The 13,847-nt window shown below is 43.2% G+C and overlaps 1 protein-coding gene across 2 annotated transcripts in view; it reads left to right on the top strand.

Annotated features, from left to right (window-relative positions):
* Window positions 1-9,491, top strand: part of AGXT (alanine--glyoxylate aminotransferase) — a 44,886-nt gene extending 35,395 nt beyond the window's left edge. For both annotated transcript variants that reach the window (XM_077292977.1, XM_077292978.1), the window contains exons 8-11: window positions 105-174; window positions 2,412-2,507; window positions 7,734-7,862; window positions 9,216-9,491. In XM_077292977.1, coding sequence (XP_077149092.1) covers window positions 105-174; window positions 2,412-2,507; window positions 7,734-7,862; window positions 9,216-9,323 — 403 coding nt within the window. In that variant the 3' untranslated portion in view covers window positions 9,324-9,491. The remainder of the gene's footprint in view (window positions 1-104; window positions 175-2,411; window positions 2,508-7,733; window positions 7,863-9,215) is intronic.
* Window positions 9,492-13,847: the final 4,356 nt, after the last annotated feature.

Genomic DNA, 13,847 nt, shown 5'->3' with positions numbered 1-13,847 from the left:
CATATGATACGTGCCCCAAAATCAACTCTTTAGAGACAGATGTTATAACTATGTGCCAAATTTACCGTATATTGACTGAATTGTGAATGCTGCCGTTTTTTCAGATATCATCACACAGGACCAGTGACCAATTTCTACACCCTGAGGGAAGGACTAGCAATCTTAGCTGAGAAGGTGATGTTTTATAACTCATATGTAATGGCACATAATTGTCAAAATTGTACTGTCATGTTCAGACCACAGTATGGCAGGTTCACAGGAGCGTACAAAACAATTGTTCAGTTTCATGCAGGACAATTTTTTTTTCACTTGCAATCCATGTGCAAACCGTTTTTTTTTATAGCAGCAACTATTAATCATTTACAGGACCATTTACAGTCTCTGATCAGAACTGCAATGTATCCGTAAAAATCAGATTCTATACTGTGGCTCCATATGGCGTCCGATTTTTTTCATGTACCCATAGTCCTGAATGGGCGCGGCTCATCTGATTTACGAAAGAAGCTAGTGCATGCTGCAATTTTTTCACACGCAGATTCGGTCAATGAAAAAATCTCTCATCTGCACGGCCTCATAGAATAACATTGGCCCAAGTGCTGTCAGTTTTTTCACGGACAGAAGTCGGACTGAAAATACAGTTGTGTTTATGATGCACGTCTAGTGTAAATGGCGTTGAGACCCCCACCAGTTACTTTCTTTAGCTTTTCTATGCTTTTCTCAGAAAGGCAAGGTTAATTGTGTACTGACACTTAGGGTATGTTCACACATGGAGTTTTTGCAGCATTTTTTTATGCAACCAAACCATCACTCTTGGCACGGAAAACACTGAGAATAAAACGGAGCTACTAGCTGCCATACAGGCTGATTACATGTGTGATTTTTCTATAGTACATGTTATTAAAATCAGTTTTATCCAGCAAAAACCCTGAAAAAAAAGCAGAACAAAAGTTTACACTGCATTTTTCAGCATTTTTGCAATTTCTTATTACTTTCAGGCCTCATTCAAACGTTAGTTTTTCTCACCTGAGATAAATGGAATGATTACTTTGATCAGAGAGTTGTCCGAGTGGCATCAGCTTTTCTCTAACGTCAAGAAAAAAAAGATTCTCCACCTTCTCCCTATTAGGCTACTTTCCCACTAGTCCGTGGGTACGGGCCGTTGCAAACCGTCGGCCCGACGGACAGTGTGTTAATGCAGCACAACGTGGGCAGCGGAAGCAGTTTTACAACGCATCCGCTGCACATTGTGAGTTCCGGGGAGGAGGGGGCGGAGTTTTGGCTGCGCATGCGCGGTCGAAAATGGTGGACCTGACGCACAAAAAAAGTTACATTGAACGTTATTTTGTGCGTCGCGGCCGCACGACGGATGCGACGTGTGGCCATACGTCACAATGCGTCGCTAATGCAAGTCTATGGAGAAAAAACGCATCCTGCGGGCAACTTTGCAGGATGCGTTTTTTCTCCAAAACGACGCATTGCGACGTACAGCAAGCGACGCTAGTGTGAAAGTAGCCTTAAACAGTTTGCGAAAATCAGACCACATTCAGATTAAATCCGAGGGTGGTCCAATTTTTTCACAACCCATAGACTTGCAATTTTGATCCGACATTTGGATCAAAATCGGACACGTCTCCATGATTTTCCAAGGAATGCTGGTTCTGCAAAAAATCCCGGACATGTCAGTCGCACCATAGACTATCAGAGGTACGAGTGTTATCCGTGAAAATCACAGATAGCATTCGTACACAAAAATTGGGTATCTGAATGAGTCATCAATGGGTAAAAAATGCTGAAAGTATTGACAAGCTGCAGATTTACAAAAATGCTGCAGTGCTCAAGTTCAGTAAGAAATTTAAAAAAAAAAAAGCTGAATGTTCATGAGATTTCTGAAATTGATTTTGCTGGAACTCTAAAATGCAGATTCTTTCCCTGCAAAAAAAAGTTACAAAAATGCTACATGTGAACATACCCTTAGACTTCTACCAGCCTGTATACGAAATGCTACATGTGAACATACCCTTAGACTTCTACCAGCCTGTATACAACTAACCCTGGCAACAGCAATTCATTAAAGTTTTCAAAATCTTTGCTTGCTGTCATTCAGCAGGAGCCTGAGCCGCAGATAACTATCCAGATCACCATATAAGAACAGACTTTGTATCCCCCAGGATTAAACAAGGTTCCCATGTATAACAGAAAGGAGAGATCTGATTTTCATTTACTTAAACATTGCAGAATATTTTTTAATATATCCAAAATAACACTAATTTAATCAGCAAAAAAAAGTGACCATCATCCTACACATAAGATGCTGAGGATTTTCTACTGTGGCACAATCCCTTTTATCTGTACGAGCTCGAATATTGATTGAACAATGCCGGCGCTGTATATTAATTTCTGCCTATTTCCAGGGTCTAGAGCACTCTTGGGAAATCCACCATGAGAATGCGCTGAAACTTTACAAAGGATTAGAAGATCTAGGACTAAAACTTTTTGTGAAGGATCCAGTAAGTAATACCCTGTAACCTTTTCTCTGAAGCATTTACAATCAATGCCATCACTTTTTCAGTACTTACTGTGAGTGAAAATTAAGGAAATGAACACAATTGGGTAGCAAATTTTATTATATAATGATTGATATAGCGCTTCGGTAACTGCATAAATTCTGTACATTTAGTCGGGTGATTGATGGTAAAATCTAAATTACTATACATAGATAATATACATACATAGAACTCCCAGAAGAACAAAAGGAGCGGCTTCCTGAAGTCCAAAATGACTGTCTCCCCCATATTTCTGATGAGGGTCAGTCTAGGATGGCATATATATTATCCGCCCACATTAATCTATTGTCTATTGCCAGTCTAAGGAAATATGGAAGTAAAGAAATAAATGTGATTTCTACATATTAAATAATTATACTGGTTTAAATAGGTCTTTGGCTACAAGTGTGCAGTCACTCTGACTGCAGACTTGTGAATCTTCACAGTGCACACACTGTACACTGTGATGATTCTCTGGTACTGGAAGAAGGAGGTCATGTGACCACAAGTATGCGATTTGCATACTTTTGGTCACATTCCAACATGTCCGGCTTCACTCAATACACTAGCCAGCATGTGATCACATGTATGCAAATCATATAATTGCAGTCATGCACCAAGTGCCGCCGGCACCAGAGAATTTCACAGCACACGGTGCGTGCGATGTGAGGATTCAGATGTCTGCAGTCACATAAGAATGACTGCAGACTGGTAACCTAAGGCCGGACAACCCCTTTAACCATTACTTCTGTGGAGGTAAAGTGATCCCTACATCTTAGTAACTGATGGCATATTGCGAGGATACTCTATCACCTAATTATTGGTTATGGCTCTACCTTAGAGACCCTTCCGGCTCCTTTATCCTTTGGATCGGTGGGGGTCACTTGGCTCTGTGATTGGCTGGAGTGGTGATGTTCAATGTCGACATGACGTCCCTGCTGCAGACAAAACAGACATAGAAACAGTGGCGAAGACCCAGAGCTAGACCAGGGGAGGTTGAGAACTATCCGATTTTGTTATTTTACACAAGATCTAACGTTTGGGGACCACTTTTTTAAGAGTGGAAAACCTATTTAAAGGGAACCTGTCACCCTGTTTTTTCAATATGAGGTAAAAATAGTGTTCAGTAGGGCCTGAGCTGTGCTGTAAAACAGTGCTTTTATTATCCCCTGATTCCCCACCTTTGCTGCCAAAATACCTTAGTAAAGACACCATTTTCGGCTGTCAATCACACAGGTCTGGTCAAATGGGTGTGGTGAAATCGCTGTTTCTCCCCCACCTCTTGCTTTTCTTCCCGGCGTTGGCGTAGTGGTTCGCGCATGCGCAACAGACGAATGCACTGAACTGCGCAGCGGCAGAAAAAGAGCGCGATCTGCGCTATTCAACGGTTTATCGGTGGCGGCGGCCATCTTCCTGAGGCCGCGCGTGCGAAGATGGAGTGCTCTGCTTTCCGGGGCTTCAGGAAAATGGCCGTGGGATGCCGCGCGTGCGCAGATGGAGATCGCGGCGGCCATTTTCCTGAAGCCGAGATGCGAACTTCTGTTGGATAATGCAATGTTCAACTAATGTCATAACTAATTTTCTTAAAAGAGCTATTCTCAAAAGGAATAGTGGATACCTTATTGACCGCTGGGGATCCAACCACTTGCATACAACGCGATCTTCAGAATGGGACCCTGGAACCCAAGAATCGGGCTTTGAATGGAGCAGAGGTGCACATGCTTGACCTCCACTGAATTCATTGTCTATGAGACTGGCAGAAATAGTGGAGCACTGTACTTGGTTTTCTCCATCTATCTCATAGGCAATGAATGGAGAGAAGGTCGAGCATGTGCATCTCTGCTCCATTTAAAACGGGGCCTCTGTTGAGTCTGGTTCTTGGAATTGCTGACAGTTCCAGTGGTCCCACCCCCAGAGATTGGTAAATTATCCCCTATCCCATGGGGTATTACTTCACCTGTGATTAATGGTAAAATCACAACATTCCTGTAATGAACAATGGCCATGAATCTTGTAATTGCCACATAACTTTTTTCCCATATGGAGACATTAATTAAATGTATGAGTAACGGTACTGCATCCCGCAGACGACCACCTGCCAAATGCTGCACAGCTCAGCAGCTGATCTAGTAGTCTACCAGTCTCAGAGGTTGCCTTTCTGTGGCTGGCAGCATTTATGAAGGAGGAGTGAATGTGCACGCCCCCAGAAAAGACTCTGAGCAAATGCACAGTTGCAATACAAGCAGAGATTTCACATACTGCGCTCCAAAAAGAAACAAATGTGAATATCTCTGCAATGGAGCAACACAGTGAAAAACTGAAAAGAGCGGCAGAATCAGTAGAGACTAGTGATTTTTATAAAGTATTTAACTCAATTTCTGTTAAGTAACTTACAAGTACACTTTAATTACAATCCTCTAATCAGCTCTGCAATGGTCCCACACTCCTGTCCTGCAAAAACATAAAAACAACAAAAGGCCGGCGTCACACTGGCGAGTTTTACGGACGTAAGAGCGCAGAATTTACGTCCGTAAAACTCGCAAAATAAACGGCACAATTATTCTCAATGGGGCTGCTCCTATTAGCCATATATAACGGTTCAGTATTATACGGCTTTCTACGGCCGTACAAAATCGCAGCATGCTGCGTTTGTCAGCATATTGCGCAAAAAATTCGCCAATGAAAGTCTATGGGGGCGAGAAAAATACGGATTCCACACGGACCTGCAGTGTGACTTGCGAGAAATACGCAGCGCTGTTAGTGAAAAGTCGGTAATTCAATTGCCGGCTTTTCATTTCTCCTGCACAAACCCGACAGGATATGAGACATGGTTTACATACAGTAAACCATCTCATATCCCCATTTTTTTTGCATATTCCACACTACTAATGTTAGTAGTGTGTATGTGCAAAATTTCAGCGCTGTAGCTGCTGAAATAAAGGGTTAAATGGCGGAAAAAATTGGCGTGGGCTCCCGCGCAATTTTCTCCGCCAGAATGGTAAAGCCAGTGACTGAGGGCAGATATTAATAGCCTAGAGAGGGTCCATGGTTATTGGCCCCCCCGTGGCTAAAAACATCTGCCCCCAGCCACCCCAGAAAAGGCACATCTGGAAGATGCGCCTATTCTGGCACTTGGCCACTCTCTTCCCACTCCCTGTAGCGGTGGGATATGGGGTAATGAAGGGTTAATGCCACCTTGCTATTGTAAGGTGACATTAAGCCAGATTAATAATGGAGAGGCGTCAATTATGACACCTATCCATTATTAATCCAATTGTTGGAAAGGGTTAAAAAACACACACACACATGATTTAAAAGTAGTTTAATGAAATAAACACAGAGGTTGTTGTAATAATTTATTGTTCTCTCAATCCATCAGGAACACCCTCGCTTGGAAAAATAATAAACGCACAAGATACATACCTTCTGGTGAACCGTCTCGTCCCACGAAGTAATCCATCTGAAGGGGTTAACTAATATTACAGGCATGAGCTGCAATAAACCACTCGCTCGTGCCTGTAATCCCCGGGTGCTGAAAGGAAAGCAGGATCTGTACTTACATTGAGTCGCGGTGAGGCACCCTCTGGTGGATGTTCTCATGAACTGCAGCCTGGGAACTTTTTCCCACGCTCCAGGTCATATGAGGACATCCACCAGGGGGCGCATCACCGCGACTGAAGGAAATGTAGGTCAATGACCTACATTTCATTCATTCGCCGGGGATTACAGGCACGGAGCACAGCTGCATTTAGCAGGGCTCCTGCCTGTAATATTAGTTAACCCCTTCAGATGGATTACTTCGTGGGACGAGACAGTTCACCAGAAGGTATGTATCTTGTGCGTTTATTATTTTTCCAAGCGAGGGTGTTCCTGATGGATTGAGAGAACAATAAATTATTACAACAACTGCTGTGTTTATTTCATTAAACTACTTTTAAATCATGTGTGTGTGTGTTTTTTTTAACCCTTTCCAACAATTGGATTAATAATGGATAGGTGTCATAATTGACGCCTCTCCATTATTAATCTGGCTTAATGTCACCTTACAATAGCAAGGTGGCATTAACCCTTCATTACCCCATATCCCACCGCTACACGGGAGTGGGAAGAGAGTGGCCAAGTGCCAGAATAGGCGCATCTTCCAGATGTGCCCTTTCTGGGGTGGCTGGGGGCAGATGTTTTTAGCCACGGGGGGGCCAATAACCATGGACCCTCTCCTGGCTATTAATATCTGCCCTCAGTCACTGGCTTTACCATTCTGGCGGAGAAAATTGCGCGGGAGCCCACGCCAATTTTTTCCGCCATTTCACCCTTTATTTCAGCAGCTACAGCGCAGAAATTTTGCACATACACACTACTAACATTAGTAGTGTGGAATATGCAAAAAAAATGGGGATATGAGATGGTTTACTGTATGTAAACCATGTCTCATATCCTGTCGGGTTTGTGCAGGAGAAATGAAAAGCCGGCAATTGAATTACCGGCTGTTCACAGATATCGCGCTGAATGAAATCTAAATACAGAATATATATATGTGTCTCAATGACATATATATATATATATATATATACTGTATATATGTTTTCCCGAACATTTGAGCACATAAATCCATTAGATGTCGGTTTTGCAAGCCTGCGCGAAAATCTCGCAGTACGGATGCCATACGGATTACATACGGAGGATGCCATGCGCAAAATACGCTGACACACCCTGACTACGGATCACTATTTTGGGAACATTTCTCCGTATTACGGCCGTAAAATACGGACCGTATTGTCTTACGCTGAGTGTGACGCCGGCCAAAGACTGTACATAAAATGATTTTGATTTTGATTTTACAAATTCCAGTACACTTATTTCACGTAATTTCACATAGCCAGAACAGCTTTGACAATTGCTGGTAATGATTATTTGGTGACTTGACACTTCTATACAAGCTGGCTAGTGAAATGTGGCGCTAACATGGCATAAAAATCTTCTGCCGTTTCATTATATGTTCAAAAGTTCAAAAGGAAATTGGTGTTATATTACCTAACAGTTCAGCTTAGCTTTTGTTTGCTAAGCGACTTTTCTATTAGTTGACACCATTTACCAAGTTAGAACATGCCCCAAATTGACCATGTAAAAAATGTTATTTGCTGCTCTGCTAATCACTATAGCTTGTCAGTATTAACAAAGTATTCTTTGCAGGCTCTACGACTCCCCACTGTGACAACAATCTGCGTGCCCGACGGATATGACTGGAAAGATATCACTACGTATATAATGAAGAATTACAGCATTGAAATCACCGGGGGGCTGGGGCCGTCTACCGGAAAGGTATTTCCATAAAGTAAATGTAGGAATTTCATTCAGCTGTCCCACAATCACAACTTAGCACCTGCAGAATAGGTGATAAGTGTCTGATGACAGGAGTGTGAGTCCCTACATCACTAGATTGAACAGAGCAACAATCGCCACAGTATAAGTGATAAATCACCGGGTCCCCAATCTCATGTGCCTCCATTTTGAATGGAGCATGCACACAAATAATAGAGGGGCACCAAACGTACATGACCATTACTCGATTCCAACACAGGTTCCTTTTCGATGGGTTTCTGCACATATATCATACATTTATCACTGATCCTGTAGACGCAGCATACATTTGGTTAATGGTACAATCCCTTGTACAAAGCCCCCACTAACAATAATCTACAAGTGAACATTAAGGGGGTTTTCCACAAAAAAAGTGGTCGCCAAATGATGGAACCTGTGTAAAATAACAAAATCAGAACAAACTCACCCTCCTTGGGTCCAGCACCATTTCTTGATCATAGCTTTCGTCTCAAAGTTTCAGTGAAAGTAAAATTGTCAGGTCACCGCTGCAGCCAATCACTGAGCTAAGCAGCTCTATCAATGTAGACAGTACAAGCCGCTGTGCTCAGTGATTGGCTGCAGCGGCAATGTGTGCTGTTGAAGTGAAGTGTTACTGCTGCAGCCAAAACACTGACACAGTAGCAGTGGCAGAGACCTGGCGCTGGACCCAGGGAGGCTCTGTACTATCCGATTGTGTGCCATCTACATCAGAGCCGCTGAGTTCAGTGATTGGCTTAAGTGGTGATGTGCACTGCCAACGTGACGACACCATCAAACATTGAGACAGAAGTAGCCCTTTAATAATGAGGAGTCTGCAGCAGCGAACTACATAGAAATCAGTTATTTTCAGTTATCTTGCTGTTGAACATCATGTAATTCGTAATTGTTGAGTTAGCAACTGCTTCCCCAGTAAGAAAATCTGATTAACCCCCACCTACCTGCCATATAATTATTATTTGGGGGTCTTTCATAGACCGGGTTCAGATGTATTTCGCCGTCTGTAAATGGACTGCAATGCCCAGACTGACCGTAGGTCTCCTGACCTGAACTAACAGCCTGATATGTGTCTATGAGGCTATATGTTCTGCCCGGGAAACCCACGGGCATTGGGGAACATAAACAGACTGTAAAATATACTCACCTGCCATATACAAAGGAATCGTCCAAACCTGCTCACTTCTTCAAAGTCTGAATCTAGGTTATACCCCAGAGTTTTGTAACCTATCATGGATAAAATATTTACACGGCACGGACCACCTTTGAATGATAACCTGTCCATCTACCTAATTCTCTCAATCTTCTCCCGCACTGCAGGTCCTTCGCATCGGTCTTATGGGATACAACTCAACAAAAACAAATGTAGATCGTGTCTTGAACGCTCTGCGCGATGCTCTGCAGCGCTGCCCCAAAAACAAAATGTAAAAACTCGGTACTGTACAACTGACAAGGAAACTCACTGCCTTAATGAAGTATCAAGATTTGTCACCTCCTTCACATTGTTACAATGCAAATATCTGTAATGGAAACTTATATATAACATATGAGATCATTTCTATCAAATGTACCCTAATAAAGACATTTACATTGTGATTACTGCCGTCATTCAGAGTATGACATCTGTGCCAGAACAGCATGTGAGCCCCTGGGCAGCAATGTACTTCTTGTTATAGCTATGGACGCCACAGGGGTCCATAAGTCATTGGCAGTATCCTCTATACCTCCATACCATGGATCCGACACCGCATTAGGGTTTCCATTATATACAGAAGACATGATGCAGATACAGGAAAAATATACAGTATATGTACCGTGTTAGCCGGTAGATAGAAAAATATTAAAATTTGAGAGTCCTCAGTGGTTGATACCTTTTAATGGCTAACTGAAAAGATGGTAACAAATTGTAAGCTCTCAAGACTACTCAGGTCTCTTCATCAGGCATAGACCAACACAAAATCTGAAGATTCACATATTTATGTGCAACAGGACACAGGAATAATGCAAAAGATAAGATAAGTGATGTGATGCAGAACTATCAGTATGGGAAGGGGAGAAACAGTTGTGGCAGTAAATATTGGAGGAGTTCATCACCACACAATTAAAGAAAGAATAGCTCTACCTGTGGCCAAAGATTTGTGTAACCCTGATCACAACACCATGGACATAGAATTGCTAGCATAGAAAGGTAACTTCATATCCCACAGAAGAACAACAACACCACAGTATGGAGTGCAGCGCCCCCCCCCCCACAGTCGCAGGGCCGAGGGGCACCCGGTACCGGGCCTCTGAGTCTCTGCTCTGGGGTTGTCACGGTGGCTAGACCTGGCCCGTGACCCTGCTGAGGGGCGCCCAAATAATAGGTGTGGATGGTGGTGGTGCGGTGATGTGCCGGTCGCAGTAAATAACGAGGACACCAGGTTGCAGTCTCTTTACCTCTTTACTGAAGGCTTCAGGGTCCTCAATCCGGAATACGGTTAACTGGGCTGCGCAAGCCTGGTCGGTCCGATGGCACCTCCAGAGTTCCCTTTGCAGGTGGAAATCAGTGCCTACCCGCTAGCGCTTGTGTGTTGTAGTCCTTCCCTGCTGAGCACCACGGGATAGTCCTCACAACTGTTGTGTCTGTTTCTCGTGTTCCCTCACAACTCGATTCTGATGTTCTTCCACGTCCCCCAGATCTTATGGTTAGGGCGCACCCGTATGACGGGGAGGCTCGGAGCTATTCCGGGACTCTAGCGTCGCCCCACTCCTGTTGTTAACCCCCCTGTGTCTTCCTAGGTCAATTGGGTGAGACAGCTCGCCTATAACTGACTGTCCTGCCGTAGGTTTGAAGTTTGGCCTGGAGCTCTATACTTCCTCGGCGTTCCGGCCACCGGTATTGCGCCTCAATAGGATGTTGCCTCGTCTTACAGCACGACTCCTACTGGTGATTCCCCTTGTTGCGTTGATCTCGTTTCTCACTCAGCACAATATACCTCGCTTCTTGTCCTTTCTTAGGGTACCGCCGCTATATCGTGCAGGCGCGGTCCCGTAACGTTTTCTCTGGTTGCTAGGCCTCTGTCAGGATCCCACCCCTGACAGGGACCCCTCCAAATCTTCCCCTACAACACCCTCTGCCACAAGGTGTTGCCTGGTTCCAACCCAGTCAGCTTTCTCTCTAACTTCCTGCCTAACCCCCAGTTTTACCAGATTGTGAGGAGTGGCCTAATGAATAGTACCCTTAGCTCCCCCTGGAGGCCAGACTGTGAAATGTATTGGTGTCTGTGATACCTGGTCAGATGAACTCCTTCAGTGCCATCAGACGTACCATAGCCCCCCTTAGCGGCGGAGCCACAGTACTGCAACGACCAGGACTCTGGGGCGCTGCAGGAGCATATAACCACAAACAATAAGTATCATAAAAAATATATATTTTATTGGTACAATCAGTTATGACACAATACTACATAGTAAATTATAATTAAAACAGAGCAATCAATTACAGTTAAGGGTGCACCAAAACTTGGTGATACCCCAGGAACAGATACCTGGACATGAGACTATCTCTTATGGCCCACACAGGGTCCTCTTTTCCATATGTAGTGTGACAGTGCATTCTATTTTATCCATATCATAAGTCTCCAGATTAGGTTGGTCACATTAAGTCTCTATGTTGACAGTGCATTCTATTTTATCCATCCCATAAGTCTACAAACTAAGTTAGTCACGTTAAGTCTCTAAGTTAGCTTCCCATTATAGGCTTCAGTTTTATTAGACCATATAGGTATTATAACCCAAATAAGGAGAGAGACATAGGACCAGCCTTTAGATCTTACCCTTATCTGTATCCATGGGGGTGACCACGCGCCCCCACGCGCGTTTCAACAGCTTCCTCATGGGGCAAAGTGATCAAAGTGATATCCCACAGAAGAGTCTGAGGGTATGTGCACACATCAGGATTTTTTGCGTTTTTTTCGTGTTTTTTCCGCTATAAAACCGCGATAAAAACGCGAAAAAAACGCTAACATATGCCTCCTATTATTTACAGTGTATTCCGCATTTTTTGTGCAAATGTTGCGATTTTTTCCGCAAAAAAATCGCATCGCGGAAAAAAAAGCAACATGTTCATTAAAAATGCGGAATTGCGGGGATTCCGCACACCTAGGAGTCCATTAATCTGCTTACTTCCCGCACGGGGCTGTGCACACCATGCGGGAAGTAAGCAGATTATGTGCGGTTGGTACCCAGGGTGGAGGAGAGGAGACTCTCCTCCACGGACTGGGCACCATATAATTGGCCAAAAATAAAAGAATTAAAATAAAAAATAGTCCTATATTCACCTGCGATGTCCCCCGCAGTGTTCCCGCCTCACCGCTGCATGCTGCCGCTTCGGTTCCTATAGCTGGTGTGCGGTGAAGGACCTGTGATGACGTCACTGTCTTGTGATTGGTCGTGAGCGGTCATGTGACCGCTCATGTGACCGCTCACGTGACCGCTCACATGACCGCGACGTCATGGAAGGTCCTGCGCGCAGACACCAGCTATAGGAAGAGGAACGGACGCCGCTGATGAGATGTCTGGGTGAGTATAAGCATTTTTTTATTTTTTTTATTATTTTTAAACATTCTATCTTTTACTATAGATGCTGCATAGGCTGCATCTATAGTAAAAAGTTGGTCACACTTGTCAAACACTAAAAAAAAAAAATGCGGATTTCTTGCAGAAAATTTCCGGATTTCTTGCAGAAAATTTCCGGTTTTCTTCAGGAAGTTTCTGCAAGAAATCCGGACGTGTGCACATACCCTGAGAGTACAAACTTATGATGACCTGGAGTTGACCTCAATCAGCCTTCTTATTTATGAACAAATCCGTTCAGGAATAAAGTATTTTGGTGCCCCACAACCCCAAAGCAAAGGAATGGCTCAGAGAATAAGGTAACAAGACCCCTAATGCACATCCTCCTTTTCCTCCAATGGGTTAGGTAGAAAACTCTGATGACCATTTTGGCTAGAATGAACCTTCTTCACAAAATTTTTTTATCGGAAGTAAAAAAAAAAAAAGTTGTTTATTTTAGGGATGTGACTTAACAGGGAGAGCAATTTAAAAGTTAGATACAGAATCAATCGTTTTTTGCAGACCATTTACACAATATAGGGAAAAAAATAGCGATATTCATCCCTGATGTCCTATATTGTAAATGTAGAACCCAAGGATAGTTATGGAAATTAATAAAGTGTAACTATAATCAAGGCCATTTGGTTTCAATTAAGGTGTCCAGCATTTGGCAAATGTCTTAATGGAAAATAAGCAGACCCCTATTATAAATAAAGAGATATGTCTGATGGCTTTTGCTTCCATCATGGAACAAATGTAGCTTTCACAAACCTGATGGTGGTTCTGGTCCTGCATTCTGATGACATATTCATGTAGTGATGGTTGTTTTGGTGCGGTATTCGTATACTGATGATGATCATGGTGATATATCCCTCACCTAAACCATCATCAGTACATGAATATGAATAGAAAATCATCATCTGTACATAATTAGAGCACCAGAGCCATCAATAGTACATGAATATGGCACCAGAAACATCATCAATAAATACATCCCCAGAATCATCATCAGTACATTAATATATCACAAGAACCACCATCAGTACATGAATACGTCACCAGACCCACCATCAATACATGAATATATCACCAGAACCACCTTCAGTACATGAATGTCTCTAGAACTACCATCGGTACATGAATATGTCACCAGAAACACCATTAGTGCATGAATGCATCACTAGATTCACCATCAGTACATGAATATGTCACCAGAACCACTATTAGTACATGAATGCACCACTAGATCCACAATCAGTACATGAATGCAACAACAGACCCACCATCAGTACTTGACTACATCATCACAACCACCATCAGTAAATTAATGTCACCAGAACCTCCATCAGTATATGAATA

Source organism: Ranitomeya variabilis, chromosome 2 (assembly GCF_051348905.1).
Source record: "Ranitomeya variabilis isolate aRanVar5 chromosome 2, aRanVar5.hap1, whole genome shotgun sequence".
NCBI lineage: Eukaryota > Metazoa > Chordata > Amphibia > Anura > Dendrobatidae > Ranitomeya > Ranitomeya variabilis.
Note: the sequence above shows the minus strand (reverse complement) of the source record. Positions and strands in the feature narration are given on the sequence as shown.